This window comes from Jaculus jaculus, chromosome 6, assembly GCF_020740685.1.
Source record: "Jaculus jaculus isolate mJacJac1 chromosome 6, mJacJac1.mat.Y.cur, whole genome shotgun sequence".
Lineage (NCBI taxonomy): Eukaryota > Metazoa > Chordata > Mammalia > Rodentia > Dipodidae > Jaculus > Jaculus jaculus.
In genome coordinates this window covers 106,396,341-106,417,774 of record NC_059107.1, presented here as the reverse complement: position 1 = coordinate 106,417,774, position 21,434 = coordinate 106,396,341, and the positions used below count along the sequence as shown (strand labels likewise).

At 43.5% G+C, this 21,434-nt stretch overlaps 1 protein-coding gene across 1 annotated transcript in view; it reads left to right on the top strand.

The window, feature by feature from the left end:
• Ppm1h (protein phosphatase, Mg2+/Mn2+ dependent 1H) overlaps positions 1 to 21,434 on the top strand; it is a 281,291-nt gene that overhangs the window by 197,763 nt on the left and 62,094 nt on the right. The window contains exon 7 of the mRNA XM_004650050.2: positions 18,115 to 18,178. Within this exon, the coding sequence (XP_004650107.1) occupies positions 18,115 to 18,178 (64 nt within the window). The remainder of the gene's footprint in view (positions 1 to 18,114; positions 18,179 to 21,434) is intronic.

The following is a 21,434-nucleotide window of genomic DNA, read 5'->3' as shown; positions in this document are numbered from 1 at the left end:
ACTGAGTTAAGAACAGAGTTGGTGAAGCCCGACTGCCTGGTTAGGTCAGCCCTCACCTGTGAGGATTGGACAAATCATGACTAGAGCTAATTACAGAGCTAGTCAAGTGCCATGCGTTAGTATGGCAGGTACTATAGCAAAACTCCTGGCATGTAATGAGTGCTGGATGAGGGTCTGGTGCTAATCGTTAGATGCTATGGGAAGCAGAAGGCTCGCAGGCCAGTATATGTTAAGATGCCTGTTTCCCAAGGTAATGAGAAGCTGCAAAACAAAACAGGAAAGAAAGGCAATTGAAAGATGCCAGTGATGAAGCAAGGTCAGCATGTGCTGCCACCTCTGCCTGGCAGGCTGCCTCACAGCAGCACAGGTGAAGAGACAGGCTCAGCAAAGTGAGGGAAGTCTAATCTGTGAGGAGAAGAGACACCATGTATGTTGCTAATCAAGCCTCATATCCACCCCTTTGTCTTTGGCTACTAATTGGTAGGGCACTCTCTGTTTTATGGGATTGTTCTGGTCTGTACGCTGACTTGCTGTTTGCCTTGGTGCTAAACCTGTTTGTGTGTCAGGCAGCCCTGAGCCACGCTGGGCGGTGGGGATACCAAGCCACTCGGGGGTCAGAGCATAGCCTCCTGCAGGTGGGAGCTGACCATAGAACCATCTCGGTCTCTGTGATATTCCTAGGTGGCCCAATACTGGATTCCTGGAAAATAATCACTTTACTTTAAAATCTGTCCTTAAGAGCCCAGCAGTGGGGAAAGCATGTCTGTTAGACCTTGTGCAGAACTAGGGAAAGCCAGACACGGTGCATAGAGGTTACTAAAAAGGGGATAAATGAAAGGCCCATGGCAGTATTGGAGGAAGTAGCTGTTTTCAGAGGGGAGATTGGGTTTGGGGATGGCTTCAGGGGAAGACTGTGTTTGAACCAAAGACCTGAATCAGGGCAGGGAAATGGACATTCTTCTCAAAGGAATAGCACAAGCAGAAGCCCAAAATGGTGAGAATAGAATGTGTATTTTGGGCCTGTGGAAGGCAAGGGTGATATTCAAAACTGTTTACTAATGAGGGTGCAGGACCTGAAGCAGGGTCCCAGAATCCCACTGCTGTGCCAGGCATTAACTCTTCATTGACTCCTGCATGCCAGGCACTCTGAGGAGGGTCCAGAGCGACAGATGGGGGGATTCTCTGGACCTGGATGGTCATTTGCCAGCCAGTCTGGAAGCATTTCAGTGTTTCATAGAGAGTAGATATCAGGACTGGTAGCAGGACTCTCCTAAGAGAAAAGGAGGAAGTAAGGGTATAGAATAGGAGTGTGCATGAAGTGAGCCATGAACGCAGTAGGAAGAGGAGAGTCACCTCTGGAGTACTTTGAATGCCACACTAAATGTGAAGGAAGCCACTATTGTCTTACTTTTCCACCATTAAGAACACTATACTATAAAGTATGAAAGGAACACACAGTAGGGCAAAATAACAGAGCCAATGGTTTATTGAGAAGGACATGGGGTCAATCTTCATTGTAGGTAGAGAATCCTAGTCCAGAGAAATTCCAGATTTAAGGTACAAGTCCCTTGCAAATTTTCCAGGTACTTGACAAGTCTGCCAAGAAAACATTTTCCTCTATCCAGCCCCCACACCTTTGGTTATGATGTCACCCTTGCCAGAGCTTAATAAGGTGGTCTTCCTTTTCACTGTCCACTAAGTTTCAGAGTAGGAAATTGGTGTTGCTGATTTCAAGGTGACAGACCTTGAGGTGCTAATGCAGTATAGCCTGAAGCTTCTTTATCAGAATTGGGGGGTGTTAGTTTAAAACACCCGGAGTCTGGGCTTACCCTGGGAATCCACCCTGAGATCTGGAGAACCCTACTACACATCCTAAAAGGTCTCCTGCAGCTATTTTCCTTTTAAGTTCAGACAAGTCAAAGACTTATTCAGAGTGAGGGTCAAGTGTCTGTCGCTTGCTGGAGAACTCTAAGAACTTCCAGAAAGAACTGGAAAGAGAGTCACAAAGATGCTTGTAGTATTTTGTGTTAGATTTGTGTTAGTGCAACAAAATTCCTGAGACAAAAGAGGGAGGAATTTATTTGCTTTGTCAGAGGTTTCAGTCATGGGCTATCAACCTGGTAGCTTGTAGGCACAACATCGTGGTGGAAGTCATGTGGCAGACGAAAGCTGCTCACCATATGGTGGTCAGGAAGCAGAGAGACAGAGGGAGGAAAATTCTGAGGGTAAAATACACCCTTCAGGAGCACACCTCCAAAAAGGTCCTACCTCCTAAAGTTTCTGTCACCTCCCAATAGCTCATTGATGAGGTCAGAGCTTTCATGATCCAGTCGCCTCCCAGAGCTCCACTTCTGCTTTTGTGACCGACCAAACCTTCAATATGTGAGCTTTAGGAGCACATTTAAGATCCAAACCATAACAACTGATATGTTATTTTTCAACCATCCCTCTCATTCATGGTGACATCAGATCACACGGACAGTTCCAGAAGGCATGTGAAGGGGTAGAGAGTAAACACATTCATTGTGCATTCTTCACCTTGTTGCTGTGGGGCAAGACAGTAACAGATGTCATATTCTAGGTTCAGGCTCCACTAGGAGTGAATCAGCCTTCCATGTCTTACAGGGCTAATCAAATTCTATGCATTGGGCACTGGAGAAATGGCTCAGTATTTAAAGACACTTGCTTGCAAAGCCTGACTGCCCAGATTTAATTCCCCAGTAGCCACGTAAAGTCAGATGTACCAAGGGACGAATGGGTTTGGAATTTGTTTGTGGTGGCAGGAAGCCCTGGCACACCCATACTTACTTTCTCTCTCTCCCCCACCCCATCTCTGTGTATCTACCTCTTTCTCATCTCTTGCTCAAATAAATAAATAAGGATATTTTTTAAAATTCTGTGCATTGTGTTCAGTAATTTAAGTACAAGTCACAGGGCTTTGATTCTGTAAGGTGATCTATTCTCAGCATTATTCATTTAATGTATCCTAAGCGTGTTTGGCATGAGAGAGAGAGAGAAGGAGAGTGGAACATCCTCTGCCCTCATGGTGCTTATAGTAGGAATGAGTAAGTACTCATCACATAAGTGAATGATTGTAAGCCCACATAAAACTGATGAGGAATGAGGGCCATGGTGAAGCTCTATCATCTTGGGAGATTATGAAAAATTTCCTGGGGCTGAGAAAGTGGCTCAAGTGCTTGCCACATAACTATGAGGACCTGAGTTCAAATCCTCAGAATCCACATGGGCCAGGTGTGGCAACACATGCCTCTAATCCCAGCACTTGGCAGGTGCAGACAGAAGGATCTCTGTGGCTTGTAGCCTGGGTAGTGTAGCCAAATCCATGCACTTCGGTACAGTGAGGAACCCTATTTCAAAAAATAAGATAGAGAACAAGAGGAAGATACCCACATCAGCCTCTGGGCTCCTCACATACCCACGCACATGTCCCCATAACACACAGTGATATGCAAACACACACATTTACATCACACTCACACACACTCACACAAACTCCTAGGTTTTTCCTTAATGGCTGAATCAAAATCTGAGAATTTACCTTTTTAAAGCACCCAGACAAATCCTGTATATCTTTAAACATTGACCCTGGTCAGCACTTGACTGCAGAAGTGTTGGCCAGCTGGGGCTCTACAACAGGCTTATAACTCTTGGGCCACTAGAGGTCTTGGACCTTGGTCATTCACGTGATTTTGCTTGGGAGCCTCTTTTCCCACCTGCAGTGAGCTAAGGACTGTGTTCAGAAGGGGTCAGTCATGTGGATGGGAGGGCTAAAACCCTCAGGGGGCCAACAGTGCATGGTGCTCAAGCTAATCCTCTCTTTCCGTGATGCTTTCTCCCTAGTTAGTGCAGGCTCTGGGCATGGTATAAATACCTCAGGTAAGTCATAGGCACTTAAACGGTTTCCTCATTCGTGTTCATCTTCAGTGAATGGTACCTACCCACTCCACATTTTGCCTAGTTCTCTGATTTACCTGAGATCACCCTTTGGAAAGCTACACCTGAGTGTGAAGATTAGGTGTCTCCTAGTTTGTTGTACTTGAAATGTTTGAAAGCCAAACCTCACATCCATTCTCATTCTACAGGAACCTTGTGCAGCTGCATAGTGTTAAGAGGAGAAAAGGTCTAAAAGTATGATACATTTAAACCTCTGTGACTTACCAGTATACAAACCTGAAAAGGGGCCAACTGAACAACAGTTGCATAATTTAATCTGAGGTGGGAGATTGGTAGTGAAATATTCTTCTGCACTTGTGCCATTTTGCCTACTGATTCACATTGGTAGCTCTGCAAGAATGCACTGAGCAAAGAATGTCATGAGCGTGGGGAAGACCTGGAATTGAGCTTGCTTGACATGCCTTGTTTCCAAGAAGTGTGGCTTCTCCATGCCAGCACTTCCTGATCTGTAACTGAGGATAAGTCCTACAGCTCCCTTACAGGATGACTGTAAGAATATCATTGCTTAAGACAGTTCCTGGAAACAGTGAGGCTCCCCAAATTTCGGGTGTTTCAGAACCCAGAAAGTGTTAGGGAAGGCATGAGGGCAGAAAGCCAAGCCTTCACTGCCTTTGCCCTCTGAAACATTAGGGTCACCTTGACAAAGGAGCCAAAAGTGCTATGTTCCCTGCCACTGGCCAAGACTGACACCTTCACAACAGACGTGTGCCTCTTTCCTGGGGGTCTAGGGTGATTTAGGGTTAACTTTTGATTCCCAAAGGGTACAGCAACTCACAGGATAGGTATCTGTTCACCTAGGCTCTCTAGAGTACAGAGGGGGGATACATTGTCTGTTAAAGTAGGTATCAGTCATGTGCATGTAGCCTAATGCACAGTTCTCATGTTCTCTAAGATATGACCGAAGACCCTGGGAAAGGATTGATGCTTTCTTTGAGGCTCATGAGCTCTGTCCTGTGTGGTGTTACCCATCCAAGGGTATTTAGGTGGAAAGTTGTGTGAGATGTGACATAGGATAAAGTTCCAGGTGTGGTTCCTCCCAGGAAGTACCACAGGGCTCCATGCTTTATGCTGCAGGCATTCTGCTCACGTGTGTGAGAAGCTCTGTAAGTCGGGGCTACAAGGGCTGGTGCAGAGGCAGTGGGGAGCCTCTCTTAACATGCGCTTGTTGCTTTCTCCCTTCCATTTGTGGCTATGGGGTCAGTTATGGGCATCTCCTGATTTGTATATATTGACTTGGTCTCCTGCAAGATAAAAGGCCAGTGTCAAGGAAATTCGTGTTTGTTTCAGAATGAATAGTCCCAGAGAAAGCGGAAACCACACCCCATTTGTGATGCAGGCCTGTGGGGAGACTTAATGTCATTGATTAGAAAATGAAGCTCTCTTAGCCAAGTGCTAATGAGCACCAAGAAAACAGCAAATCAGAAATAATTTCCAAACCTGGAATTCCTCTGAGTCATTCAGAATGTTTTATCCCAAAATATCATCAGTGCTGTTTTTCATGCATATAAGTCTATTTTTCAAAACCTGATACAAAGCATTTTCTTTTTCTCTGCAAAACCTTTTCTGGTACTCAACTGGAGCCTGAGAGTCAAGAAATGACCTTTATTTATTTAATTAACTTCATATTCCCAGCACTGGGCCAGGGCTTGGCACTCAATATGATTTCAGCAAATATTCAGAATGAGTCCAGCAGAGCTCATTGCTTTTATCTGGTGAAAGCCTACATTTGGAAACTGCTAAGCAGGTTCTGTTCATTACTCGAAATTTCTCTGTGGGCAGGGACCCATTAGTGGGTTGTGGAATCCATTTGGTGTATGGAACTAGCATTTGCCACAAATTAAACATCGGGTAGAAGAAAATACCAAAGTGCATGTCACATATGATAGTAAATGTTAATGTGTATTGGTTTGTACACTTGGGTAGCAAAAATTGATGTATTTCTTACCACTGATCCCCAAAGTGTGATGTCTTTGTTCTAATCAAATAACTCCTCAAGACACAATAGACTGGTCAGATATGCCAGCTCTGTTGCCAGTTTCTGTCACACATAAGCCTTGATGAGAGAAAAAGGAGTCTTTAGGCCAAAAAAGGAATGGTTGCCACCCCTTAAATCCCCAGGCCAGGGCTGGCTTAGGCAAGCTAATGCGGGGGTGGGGGAGAGTGCACAGACATTTTCCCAAGGACCGTGGGTCGGCCATACCAAGGAGGTTCCCGCTCGGACTGCAGCTTACACCTCATTCGGGAAAGATTCCTGGTGAGAAGGCCAGCAGGCTCCACCTTTTCTGTGGCTAAAGAGATGAGGAGGCTGTTTGTCTCACCCCACTTCACCAGGTCTGCACACGCCACTCTGTTGCCAGCAGTCTTTCTTCTGTGTCGCACCAAATATGAGTCATTGCCTGACAGTCCAAACCTGTTGTTCTTGCCTGGATCCAGCTGTCGCCCTGTGTCTGCAGAGGTGCACTGACTTGTTCGTAGTATAGCACCTACGGGCTTCATCTAAGTTAAAAGACGCTTTCCTTTGGTCCAGGGACCCAAAGAAGAAAACAAGGTGGGATTTGTTTGGAAAGCCTTGAACCGACCCTACTGGGAATCACAGACTTGAGATACCTATTGCAAAGAGCTACTAGCACAAAAACCCAAGAAACTAGCGAGTCCCCCAAACTAAGCTTCTATTTACAGATAATTCAAGCCTGCTGCATGACAGACAGGTTGAGCCTGGCCAAAACATTGATAAAAGCTAAACTCAGGGCTGGAGAGATGGCTTAGTGGTTAAAGTCCTTGCCTGAGAAGCCAAAGGACCCAGGTTTGACTCCCCAGAACCCATGTAAGCCAGATGCACGAGGTGGGGCATGCATCTGGAGTTCCTTTGCAGTGGCCAGAGACCCTGGTGCATCCATTCTCTCTCTCTGCTTTCCTCCCTGTTTCTCTCTTTCTCTCTCAAATAAATAAAAATAATAAAGAGCTAAACTACAAACTACCTGCCAAGCATGGGGTATCTGTCAGCCCCTTCAGGGACTCATTCCCCCTGCTCTGGCATGAGCCTATCCTCCTTAAGCTTACTCAGATTCAGTGTCCTTCACCATTTACCTTCTGCTTCCTAACATGCCAGGTTTCCATCCATACTTAAGACATCTCTGAGAACTATCCATGAACTTTTTTTTTTTAATATTTTTTTTTAATTTATTTGAGAGTGACAGACACAGAGAGAAAGACAGATAGAGGGAGAGAGAGAGAATGGGCGCACCAGGGCTTCCAGCCTCTGCAAACGAACTCCAGACACGTACGCTCCCTTGTGCATCTGGCTAACGTGGGACCTGGGGAAGCGAGCCTCGAACCGGGGTCCTTAGGCTTCACAGGCAAGCGCTTAACTGCTAAGCCATCTCTCCAGCCCTCCATGAACTTTTGAAGCCAGAAAAATAACATAAATAAAGCTCTTAAAACCATTTTAAAAAAAAATAGTAAGGGCTGGAGAGATGGTTTAGCAGTTAAGGTGTTTGCTTGCAAAACCTCAGGACTCATGTTCAACTCTCCAGGTCCCGTGTAAGCCAGACACACAAAGTGACAGAAGCAGGCAAGGTCACACATGCACACAAGGGGGAGCACACATCAGAGTTCAGTTGAGGTGGCTGAGGCCCTGGAGCATCAATTCTCTCTCTCTTGCTCTTTCTCTCTCTCACTGACTTGCATAAAAAAAATAGCCAGTCTGTTGGGCTTGCGTAAAAATAAAAAATAAAAAAAATTAAAAAGAATAGTAAGACCTGAACACCAAATCTTGTGTGACCTTAAAGGAGATCTGCACATGCATATCCAGACATTGAACCGGAGAGATGGCCGCCGCTAGCTCCACTCCAGAAGCAGGAAGCAGCCTCCATTTCCGGAACTTTGTGGTCAGGCTCTGGGCTTGATGCCTTTGGAAATACAGATGGCTGGCAGAAAAAAGGAAGCACGAAATGGCTGCCAAGCCCACATTGCTTTTTTCCAGGAAGATCTAACGAGAGTGGGTGTGGTGTGGCAAGTAAGGAGAGAGCCAGTGCAGATTATAAAATTGCTTAATTGGGGCCATGCCAAACTCTTGAAGCCACCCTTGAAGCATTTGGGCTCCGGGCAGGTTATCTGCTTCTGACCTGCCAGGCCTGAGTGGTGTTTCCTCCTGGGCTTCAAGCTGCTGTTGAGATTTTGTCCTAGGAAGGCAGCAGAGAAGACCCGAGACCAGGATGCTTCTGCCCACCCTCCTCCATCCGAGCCTGCTTGGCCCCTCTGGAAAGTCCTCCATCAGGTTTGTGCTATGAGGAAAACAAGACAGCCTGTAGCTTCCTCCTCCCTCCTGGATGGGCACTGAGCTTCCAGCTAAAGTGGAAACATCAGAAACATCTCTATCCGGACTATTTTCAATTAACCCAACAATGCTCATTTTCAGTTATTTTTAGATTCTAGGCATCCTTATGAGGCCTCAACTTTCCCAGATAAAGAAAGTTGCATGGATGTTCTCCTTCCTGCTCTGCTATCACTAATGGTCACAAAAAGGGTTTATACCGGGATGCTTCAGTTGCTTAGCAAGATGTGCTTTCCTTATGGGCATGCACTACTTCTGCCTCTGGCAGCCAGTTCTCTTAGTTCCACGACTGCTCGTGGAAAGGCCGGGCCACCTTTGGCCTTCATAGTCACCATTCATGCTGCAGTAGCACATGTACTTTGTGAAGGCATATCCGCCCTTGAGCCTTCCAACTACCCCATGAAGTATCCAGCTGAAGAAGCAAGTTGAGGGAGTTTCAGGGGCTTTCTCAATTTTCCCAAGTTCTCACAGCTAGTACACATGCGGATTGCAATGTGACTTCCAAACCTCTGACTCCAAGTCTGGTGTGTTCCAGCACACCACAGTGGGTTCTGCCAGGAGGGAAGAGAAAGTCCAGGAAGAAAGGTCCCCGGGGAAGAGAGGCATGGAGATGTCAGAGGTTAGTGGAAGAATGTGACCACGGTGCATGTCATGCGAACCTCCTGAGGGGATTGCCATGATTATGCAGTCCCCGAAGGGAGAGAGTCCTTTTATTCTTTTAGAAGTGATCATATTCTTTTTAAATGACTTTGAAGTCCTGCTAAGGAAATTAACTTAGGGGCACAAGTAGTTTTTATGTCACTTTTTTTAGTGAATGAGAGAAGGGCAGTCGTGGGAAGTAGTCTGTGTGGATGATATAAAGCAAGAACTCTGAGTTCCTGACTTGGAAGTGACAACATCAGAGTAGAGAAGAGAGGCCCTCTGGCTGGGGATGGAGAACTCCACCAAAGACCAGGAAAACCCTCCTTCCTCCTTCTCCTCCCTCTTTCCCCTTCCTCCTCTATTTCCTCCTTGTTCTTGGGATTTTGTGTGTTGCCTACACTACCTTTGAAATCTCAGCTCAAGCCATCTTACTTCAGCTTCCCAGGAACTGGGACTACAGGTCCACATTGCCAAGCCTGGCCTCAGATCTTTCTTAAGTGGGAAACATGCCTTTAAAATTAGTTAATATGGAAGAAAATTGTCTTGGTGACACTATATACTTTGTAGATAGAAAAGCTGTGAATTTTGAGGGGTACTTAGGAATTATCTGGAGAAACTAACACTGAAGAGAATCATAAGTGCTATGTCTGTTTACTTTGTGACTATTAATATGCACAGGTAATTAAAGAGAACCTAAACTTTTAATACAAATGTCAAAATTACCATTGAAAGGATTTAGCTCTGATTTTCAGCCAAAGAAAAGCTTGCTAAAGGCAAGGTGAATGGAGACACTCAGACCATGCTATGTCATTAGAGAGAAATTCACATGTGGGAGAAAAGCCAGCCTTTATTCATTCACTCAGTGTAGCTAGTATCTTGGTTATATGCACAATGCATATGCATATTTGTAAATATGAGAGGGCAGAACCTAAGGAAAAGAGCCACTGCCTCTTAGAGCTAATGTTCAAGAGGGAGAAGCAGAAGATACAGAGAACAAGTTAAGGCCCACAGTTGTTTCAGATGTGCTGAGGGAGTGCCAGGAAGAGCTGGGGCAGGGAGCAGCACAGGGCTCTATGGAAGGTCAGAGGCAGCCCTTCCCGGTGAGGCCTGTGGGGAGAACACAGTGGGAAGAGTGACTGGAGTGGAGAAACAAACTCCATGTTGTTAAAGAAGCAGCAGCAGCCACTAGTGCAGAGCAGAGAGGTAGCTCACATCTAAGGGCCCCAAGTCCAGAGCAGGGGGGGCCTCATAGTAGGGTTGTATATAAAATGATAGAGGGACATGGTAGCCTACATCTGTAATCCAAGTACTTGGGAGGTTGAAGCAAGAGGATCAGAAGTTTAAGGTCATCCTCAGCTATGTAGCAAGTTTGAAGCCAGCCTGGGCTAAAAACCTTGCCCCAAAATAAATAAATAATGGGAAACTAATGGAGTAAGTGGTGGGGACATGTTGCTATGATGTACTTCTGGAGGTTAGAGGACAGTCTGAGTGTAAGTCCACTCTTTCTACTGCCTTTTGAGACAGGGTCTCTCTTGGTGTCTTTTTGGTTTTGTATTTTTGCAGCAGCATGTATCAAGAGTGTCTAGTTTACAGGCTTATTCTGCATTCTCCTGGATCTGTCTCCCATGGGCATAGGTCTGTTGGCATCACATACATGTACACCACTTTGTGTCTTGCTTTTATATGTTTGCTGTGGAATCTAGATCAGGCTGGTAAGTTTGCAAGCTTCTAACCACTGAACCATCTCTCCAGCTCACAGTGGAGAAAGTTTAAGCTGAAGAGTGATGATGGTAGATTCAGAGACAAGTGACTATAGGAGGTTTGCTAGCAGGCTGCCTAGCCAGGCTGAAAATCTGGGGAAAGCTATTTCTGGTGAAAATTACAAAGCTAACCCAGAACAGCAATGGTGGAGGAGTGCTATCACAGCCACTTAGCCAGTGACTGGGAAGTCATCCGTGTCGGTACATGGTACCTCTTGAGCTCAGATGTTCAGAAAAGGTTCAAGACTGCCAAGAACATCATGGAGCCCAACAAGTCCAAAATAAAGATGAGGTGTTTCTGTAAGCTGGAGCCCAGCATCCCTTACACACACACACACAGCCTCTGTTAGGGAAGGTAGGGATCATTGGTTTGCTTATTTTGTTCAAGTATTTGTTGGTTACCCATTGTATGCTGGGCACTCTTCTAGTTACTAGAAATGTCACAGTTACCAAAACAAAACTGTTTTCATGGAACTCAAGAGGTGTGGGGGAATAGTAGAGAAAAGAAACAAGGTGTATGAGTTATTTTGCATGGCTTTGACAGAATAATATAATAATATAAGGGAGGACGGATTTATTTTGCTCAACCAGAAGGTTGAAGTCCATCACCACAGGGAAAGTATGGCAGAGTCGCTCAGTTCAAGTGGCAGTGGGGACATGTGGTGGTGGCTCTTCACATGGTGGCCGAGCAGTGGAAAGAGCTGCTGGAGCTAGAGGCTGGGTTGTACCCTTCAAAGGCCTGCCTCTAGTGATCTGCTTCCTCCCACTAGGACCTACCCCACAAAGGCTCTGTAGTCCTCAAAGCAGCATTACCAGCTGGGAAATAGTTGTAAAAGCAGGAGCATGTGGGCCGGGGGCAGGCATTCCAGATTCAAGCCATGACATAGTAAAAACAATGAAATGCTGCTGGACAGTGGTAGAAGCTATGGAGAAAAATAAATCAGGGAAGGGACTAAGAAGGTTTGGTTGTGAACATGAATAATCTCCACCGAGAAGGGTGAGTCTGAAGTGAGAACAGTAAGCACCTCTCTCTTTGCCCTCAGAGTAAGAAGGATTGGAAGGAACATTGTTCACTGGAGGTGGGAGAGTCAAAGGAGCTAGCTCAGGTTCATTAATAAATCCTTTTCAACTAGTAAGCTTTCCTTTGTGGATAGGATTTCTAGGCTGGTCCATCACTGAAATAGTACACATGAACGTATTTTGACTTTGTAAGAAACCTATTCGTTTCTTCTCTTTGGACAATACAGAGAACTCCAGAGTGGATAATGGTTCAGTAAAATTGATTTCTATTCAGCCTAAAAGCTGTCCCAAAGAGTCATAGTCCATGAAGACAGTGTCTACCTGAATTAATGGTCATCGTTGTTTTCTTTTCTAACAACAAAAATGACCAATTTATAATATGTTCATATCTTAAAGTTCCCAATAAAAATTATATTTAAAAAGCAAGAGAATAAAATAGGGACTAAGGAGATGACTCAGCAGTTAAAGGCATTTGCTTGCAAAGCCTGATGCTTGAGTTCAATTCCCTGGCACCCCTGTAAGGCCACTAATGGACCAGAGTCATGACCAGTATCAAAGAGGGTATATTATACACGTCTCTTTTGACCTCCATACATTCATTGTAGCAATTACACATGTGTACACACATGCATAAAGAAATATATTTTTCTGAAAAAAAATTTAAAAGAATAAAACAGTTACGTTCTATTTAGAAAATACAGATAAACATCGCAAAAATCAAGTATAAGGGCTGGAGAGATGGCTTAGCAGTTAGAGCACTTGCCTGCTAAGCCTAAGGACTCATGTCCGACTCTCCAGGTCCCACATAAGCCACACACGCAGTGATGCAAGCACACAAGGTTGCGCATGAGCACAAGAGGGCACACGCATCTGGAGTTCGATTGCAGTGGCTGGTGGCTGGAAGCCCTGGCGTGTCGGTTCTCTCTCTCTCTCTCTCACATTAAAAAAAAAAAAAAAGACAGACTGTTGGGCTTGCCTCAAAAAATGTCACATATAATACAATATCCAGAGACAGCCACCTTCATTAGCATTTCCTCTACAAATTCAATGCCTGCACAGCATAGGGCACACTCACTGTTATTCAGCTTTAAATAACAACTTATATGTGGGCTAACAATTACTTCAACGCCATTTGCCAACATCCAGAACCTATTGAAGGGTGATGAGGAAGATGTTCTCATCAGAGAGATCTTTCTTTTGTGCTCTAAATCCCAACATCACTATATTAGGATCAGTGTTTTCTCTGCCTTAAAAAAAAAACTCGGAGTACTTTAAACATTCATATCTTATTGTCCACCTTCTACTGTTGAGTTGACCATCAATGCCTTGCCCCCAGAGAAGAATCCTAAGTTTTTAAACCACCTATTGTTTTCATCAAAAAAAAAAAAAATGAAATTGATGAACTTTTTGTTTTCATGAGACAGAATTGCAACACTGGATGTGATTTTTCAATTTAGACATACTTTTCTCCAGAAATGTTGACTGGGCAGCTCAGCCTGCAGAAAGTTTCTAATGGCTTGGTTCCACTTAACATTTCTTTTTCAGTGACCTGGACAAAGATGCAGGGTAGCTTCGCAAATTTTACATGACATGGTGTAGGACAGCTACTGTTGTGAATGCAAGGGTCTGACTTCAGAAAGTCCTTGGTGAGTTATAATGCACTGAAGTGTTTGAGTAAATTAGTAAAGGCAGTGGAGTACTCCATATAAACTAGAAGCCAAGAAAACCATTTTTCTTGTGGAGTCAGGCCATTGTGTTTGTTTGGGAAGGTTTTATATGCTTGTGTTCTCTCACGGTGTCAATCTCTGACTATAAAACTCACATACACCCCCATGCATATGATGTCCACAGTGCCAGTATGAGCTCCATTAATGTTTTAAGAAGAACAAATGAAAAGAATGGTTTCATTCTTAATCGAACCACATCTCAAGTGTTTTCACTCAAGATGAGTGCCATTTTTTGAGGACAGTGATGAACTAGGAAGCCCCCAGAAGGGACAGTGGCCCTTGCCACACAGTCTCAACAAATGTGTTGAGTAAATGATGGTCTTCCAGGTCCCATGAAAAGCAACTGAAGTATCTTAAGAACTCTCAACCCTGAAGATATTGAACTTATTCCATGACTGTTCACCAAAAAAAAAAAAAAAAGAAAGAAAGAATCAAGATCAACTATATCAATGGGTCAATTTAAGAGAGAGTTGTCCAATTCTGCTCTCCAGTTGAGTGAGCTGACAATAAGTAGTGAAGAGCTCCTCTGGCAGTGACTATATTCAAGAGGCCATTACGAAAGGTCCTCTAAAATGGCAAGTTTATGGGAGAGAGGTTCAGGCCTGGTAGTCACATCCAAGGCGACCTTCTCCTTTTGCTGTTTTTCACACAATTAACATTTCAAGAGAAACTATTACTTTAAAAATAGTTTATCTATGGATAATGCCTCTGAGTTAGGGAAAACCAAAATTTGGCCGCCCTTCATAAGCCTTGCCTTTATTTCTCATCTCATCCTTTTGTCAATTAGCCTCGTAAATATTCATAAAGGGGTTGACCCAAATAAGAGTATTCTAAAATTCTCTCCTATGCCCATCAGTTCAACTATCTTATAATGAGCGTTTACTTGACTGTGCTCCATGTACCATTATATTGTTATAAAAACCTGTAAGTGATCTGATTTGGGGGATTTTTGTACAATGTCAAAAAATTTTAGTATTTAAAGGAATTGGCTCTCCAAGCAGACATAACATGTTTAATAATCTCATATCCAGACATCCTCCACATCTTGGAGCTATCCAAGCCTCTCCCCGTCCTCTCCCAGCCCCAGTTGAGGAAAAGGGAAGCTGAGGACCAGCTGGAAGGGCCCCACTTCGATGAGGAGCACCAGTAAGACCTTCCCAGTGGGTGGGCACCAGCTGGCTCCTTTAACTGCCCCTGGGATGGAGGGAAGTCTGTCCTCTGCAGGACAGGCTCAGATGCCCTTTGTGGTCACAGCAGAAGTGGACAAGGAAGCCAACTCAGGTCTGAGAACCTGGACAGTCACTCCCACTACTTCCCGCCCATCCTCACTACTGACTCTTAGCCCAGCAGCCATTGGTTTTATTCTTTTGCCACTCAGAAAATTCTCCCTCCTCATTTGCCAGAATTTGCCCTGCCCTCATTCTTATAATCAAACTTTGCTGGCCACCCACTGACAGGTGGCTAAATAGTGGACTCATTCAGAGTCCTTGGTTAGGGCGGGACATCCCCAAAGGTTAGCCCTGGAGGTTTCTTTCCTCAAAGTGCTTTCTGGTTTGGGACTACTAATTTGACATGTGATCCTGGCAAAGAAACAATGTCTCTGAGCCACAGTTTCCTCATTTAAAAGAAAGGACATTACCGGGTCTTTGAGAGAATTTAGACACTATAACCACCAAGCTCACTATCTAGCTTATAGAAGGTGCCCAGTAAATCGTAACTGCTGGGATAATTTTTAGCTCTCATTCATTACATAGATTCTCATCGGACTGCCAGTTTTAGTTCTTAAGAGTTTTCTGCTTGTTGGTTCATTTGCTTTTTTTGCTACTGGGATAGAATCCATGAGCTCTGGGCTCCATCCCCCCAGGCCCAAGTATTTTGTGCCTTATTTCGTGAGGTTTGCTCACTGCATCTTGATCAGACACAGTGACCTGTGCTTGGGACCTGGGAAGGATGAGTGGGAGCAGCGCTGTGCTTTCTCTGTGCGGCTCTTATTCTTGTCATTTGTTGCTGAGGGAGGGGGAAAGCTTCATGTTTTATTGAAAACCAAAGCTGGCAGGAACAGAATACATCTTCCTTTTCCCAAGGCTGTCATTTCTGTTTTTAATTTTTTGTTACTGAAGATAACTAAACAAACCAAAATATAGCATTAAAATTTGCAATTACCAGGGCTGGGGAGATGGCTCGGCAGTTAAAGGTGCTTTCAGGCCTGCTGGCCCAGGTTCAACTCGCCCGTGTCTGACATTTGTTTGCAGTGGCAGGAGACTCTGGAGCACCAACACACACATATGCATACATGTGCAAATAAAACTTTTAAAAACTAGCTGGGCATGGTGGTACATGCCTTTAATTCCACCACTCAGGGGGCAGAGGTAGGAGGATCACCATGAGTTCCAGGCCACCTAGAGACTACATAGTGAATTCCAGGTCAGCCTGGGCTAGAGTGAGACCCTACCTCGGAAAAAAAAAAAAAAAAAAAAAAAGCTTTGCAATTTTGCAATTGCCTCTGTCTTCTTTCCAGTTCCAAACTTCCATGGCTGCATCTGAAAGCCAGCTCTCACCTGTGTCTGGTCCCCACCTCACCTCCTCTGCCTGGGCCTGTCTTCTCATACAACATCCCCAAGTCCTCCTCATGCTCACTTCAAAGCTTTTCCCACTTCCTTGGAGCCATAAAGTCTCTCAAGGGTCAGGCTGATAAGGGGCTTAATGCTTAACTCACTTCCAGTGTGAGCTCACTAACACTTGGTCTCCAGCAGGCATCCTAACCTTGGCTATACATCAGAGTCCGAAGCTTTAAAAAAAGAAAAATCTGCTGGTGCCATAATTTCTTCCTAAGAGAATCACTTTAATTCCTCTAAGATGTGGTATGGCCATTGGGATGTTTTAAAACCCTTGCAGGTGATTCAATATGTAGCCAAGGTTGAGAATCACTCAGCCCAGCCCACCTCTAAGTTGAGGCTAGATTCTAATAATAGCTTTATTTGTCCCCCAAGTAACCTGTGTCCCACAGTGTTTAAAATCGTGTATGTAAGTATATAAATCATCAAAGCAGTTGTTTCCATTTGTGTTAATTTGATGCATATAAAGGGAGAAAATTGTAGAGTTCCTTTCTTGACCATTTGGCCCCTAGATTCAACACTGGCTTCCTTGAGCCGAGTGTGACTGTGCTGAGCGCTGCCTCAGCCCTGCACATCCTTGCCCGGTTCAGTCCTCGCACCAGCCCCCAAATGGGCCCAGTTTTGCCCTTGTTTTGGCTAATGTGGATCCTGAGGCCCAGAAAATGTATCCACTTACCCTAGTAAGTATGAACCCAGGTGTACTTGATGGCAAAGCCTCACTGATTTTTTTTTTTCCCAGAGAAGGAACAACTTCTTCAAATAGCTTCCAGGATAATAAGGAAGTATTTTATTAACTTTTTGGGTTGTCATACAGAGTGATGAGTTTCATCACAGCAACTTCATACATGGGTGTCATTACACTGAGTCTCATTCATTCTGCATGCTTATTAATTTGGGTTGTGGTCTTTCGTAAATTGGGAGCTTCCATTCATTTCATTTAAGCTTCACTCCCTAGTTACCTAAGTGTATTTAAGGACTGGGATGCCAGTGAATAAGTTGTATCGCTGCTGCTTTCCCCACACATTGGAGATTGCGCTTGAGGACAGCATGTCTACTTCGAACACCTACCCCACCCTGTCCACACTTGTGGTAACTCTGGAGCCTTGTTTGATTAATGAAATCCTGAGAATGCATCCACTTTGAAGTGACAAATAACTACTCATAACCCATTCTTCAGGAAGGTGTTACAGAAGGAATTAATTATCCAGAAGGTAGTAGTTATACAACTGCCATTAATAGGGCTTTTACTAAGTGTACATTCTGAGCTAAGCTCTTTATATCCTGTATTTTGTCCTCATTTTGAATGTGGAGAAAGTGAAGATGGAGCTACTTCCCCTGAGTGATATAACTACTAACCAGGCGCAGTGCTTGATATTTTTTTTTAATTTGTTCATAGGCAAAATTACAAGACATGACTTCACTTCATTTGCTGGAAGTAGCATATACCTAATCATATTTTGAATAAACCCATGAAGTATGAAGTAAATTTTTTTCTGTGTGGTAAATGGTCTTTCATAAGATATTGTAAAGCAAAGAATTTCTGCCAATCTTGCTTATCATCTTGAGGTCACACAGGCTCTAAATAGTCCACCCCCAGTCATTCCAATAGGAGGGTGCCTGGTTTAGTCAGCCCTGGGGGTGAGAACTGGCTCTTGGAGCAGTTTCACACTCCATCTACCTCTGGGCACTGCTGCAAATTGAGAGCAGAATCCAGTGGTCATTGCTGGATCACTTGTCATCACAAAGACACTAAGGACAGAAACCCATGTCCTCTTCTTGCTAATTATAAATATGCCAACTATGTTCTCCTTTTTAAGTATATATAGTTAGTATTTTCTAGATTGTTGAACCATACTCACCACCACACACACACACACACACACACATACACTTCTATAGAAGAATGGAGACTGGTAGAAAGAGACAGACTGTGGTAAACGGATAGGTCTCTGGGAAAATGAGGTGCCTGGCAGCCTGTGTAAGGGCAGAGGGTCACTAATTGAGTGCAAGCTTGTTTTAAACTCTTGTTTGTCCCCCCACAGGGCGTACAAAACCATTGAGGATGATGACTTGAAGTTTCCCCTTATATATGGAGAAGGCAAGAAGGTAGGCACATGTGCATTCCTGGGTGGAGAGGAGGCTGGAGCCCCTTGTGCTCTGCATAGCCTGTGGCAGTCTGTGTGCTCCACTCAGCAGCATGGGATTTTCTAGCTTTGACAGCTTGGAAGAACATCACATACATCATCCTTCAGGTCAACTGTCTTGAGGGCCCAGGGAGTGGCAGGGTAGGGAGGTGGTGGTGGGTGGTGAGCACAAAAGCTGAAAGTCCGAGTTGTGAAAATAGCATCCCTTCCCTGTCCATTGGAGCCACTTGTTATGGGTTCAAACATGATCACTTTCACATACATCATCTTTTTATAACTGACAAGTTCAGAGGCAGGTCAAGCTGGCTTTTCTGTCTTTGTGGGGGAGACAAGTCAGCTGGCACTGACAACTCAGACAGAATTGTATACCCAGCAAGGGTGGCACCAATATGGAATGTAAGCTTTCTGTCCCCTTCTAGTGTTCTTTTGTTGCACTGTGAATATTTTTTGTTCATTTATTTATTTGAGAGCGAACAGACAGAGAGAGAAAGAAGCAGACAGAGAGAGAATGGGCACGCCAGGGCCTCCGGCCACTGCAAATGAACTGCAGACGCGTGCGCCCCCTTGTGCATCTGGCTAATGTGGGTTCTGGAGAATAGAGCCTCGAACCAGGGTCCTTAGGCTTCATGGGCAAGCACTTAACCTCCAAGCCATCTCTCCAGCCCCACACTGTGAATTCTTGAACATTGCAAGTTTGCTCCAGAGCTTTACTATAGTTAAGCTTGCATCACCCTGAGCCCGGACAGAGGTGGCAAAGGCCATTACTGGCTCCTAGGACCCCAGTTAGAAGCAAACACTAAGTAGTGCACAATTGAATCCAAGAAAGACTATATAGATCTTAGGGTGACTTGGAGCTGATCTGGAGAAAATTGAAATGTTGAGTAAGCTTTGACCCCTTTCTCAACTCAAGCAAATGCCTTTGGAATCATGGCACTTTTCCTCTGAACACGAATGCATTTCACCTCAGTGTGAAGAGGCCCATTAGAAGTGAAAAATACAACCATGCTAAGAAGAACTTTTAATCAGAAAATTTAAAAGAAAAAGGTGTGGGGGTGGAAGCTGGACTGGATAAATGGCTCAGCAGTTTGATTACCCAGTACCCATATAAAACCAGATGCACAAAGTACCACATGCATCTGTGGTTCATTTGCAGTGGCTAGAGAACCTGGTGTGTCCATTCTCTCTCTGTCTGTCTCTCTTCTCTCTTTGCATGCACATAAATAAATAAATAAAATTTTATTCTAAAATGAGGTAACTACATATTAATAAAAGGAACAAGCCAGGCATGGTGGCACATGCCTTTAATCCCAGCACTTGGGAGGCAGAGGTAGGAGGATTGCCATGAATTCAAGGCCACCCTGAGACTACAGAGTGAATTCCAGGTCAGCCTGGGCTAGAGTGAGACCCTACCTTGAAAAACCAAAGGAAAAAAAAAGAAAGGAACAAGACTATATAATATATAATATGTAATATATAATATATAATATATAATATATAATATATAATATATAATATATAATATATAATATATAATATATAATATATAATATAATAGGCCAGGCATGATGGTGCACGCCTTTAACCCCAGCACTCATGAGGCAGAGGTAGAAGGATCTCTGTGAGTTTGAGGCCATTTTGAGACTACATAGTGAATTCCAGATCAGACTGGGCTAGAGTGAGACCCTGTATAACAGAGCTGGACTGGAGAGATGGCTTAGCAGTTAAGACATTTGCCTGTGAAGCCTAAGGATGTAGGTTCCATTACCCAATATCCATGTAATCCAGATGTACAAGGTGTTACATGTGTCTGGAGTTCATTTGCAGTGGCTGGAGACCCTGGTGTACTCATTTTCTCTCTATATGCCCCCCATGCCTCTTTCTTTCTTTCTCAAATAAAATATATTTTAAAAAAAGAATATATAACAATTGTAAGTACTTATGCACCAAATATTGAGGCCACATTTTCATAAAGCAAATATTAAAAGGCATAAATGATCACTTGGGTCCAGACACAGTTGTAATGAGAGACTTCAGTACCCCACTATCATACTTAGACAGATCATAGACAATAGAGAAACTTCCAAGACAAACTACACAGGACCTAACAGATATGTGTAGAGTATTCCACCCCACAGGGAGGGAACACACATTCTTTTCAGTGGTACATGGAATCTTCTCTAAAATCAGCACATTATAGGCCACAGAACAAACTATCAAATATAAGAAAAACTAGATAGTCCCTTGTATTCCATCAGACCGTATAGGAATCAAAATAGAAATCAATAACAAGAGAGGATACTACATAGAAACTACATAGATTCTTGGAGACTGAACAACACACTAGTGAATGAGTAAATCAAAGAGGAAATTTAAAATTCTGAGAAACAAACAAAAGTGATAATACAACTTAACAAATCCTTTGAGATATAGCTAATGCAGTCCTAAGATGAAAGTTTATTGTATAAATGACCATATTAAGGAATTAAAGAGCTTTCAAATAAATAATCTAGTGATCTACCTCAAGGCTTTAGGAAAATAAGAAGTCAATCCCAAACACAGTAGATGATAAGCAATAATAAATATCAGCAGAAATTAATGAAATAGACACTAAAAGAGCAATTGATCAAAAAAAGTTGGTTCTTTAAGAAAGTAAGTAAAATAAATCATAGCCAAAGTACCAAAAAGGAGAAAGAAAGCCCAGATTAACAAAATCAGAGACAAAAAGGGAGTCATTAAAACAGACCCAATGAAATCCAAAACATCAATAGAGAATATTTTGGAAACATTCTAGAAAGCTACAACAACTAGAAGAAATGGACACACTTGTAGACACATATAACCTCCCAAAGTTAAATCTCAAAGATATTAATAGCAGACTGATTACAAGCAATGAATAGCCTCCCCTACAAAGAAAAGTCCAAGACCAGATGGATTCACCACCAAATTCTACCAGACTTTTAAAAACATCCTAATACCAACTCTTCTACAAAGCTAGTATTACCATGATTCCTAAACTGAATAAAAACACAATAATTAGAGAAAACTATAGACTAATTCCCTTGATGAACATAGATGCAAAATTTCTCAACAAGATTCTCACAGACCAAATTCAAGAACACATTAAGATTATCCACCCTACACTGTGGATACAAGGTTGGTTCAACATACATAAATCAATAAATATAACACACCATATAAGTAAATTAAAGATAAAAACC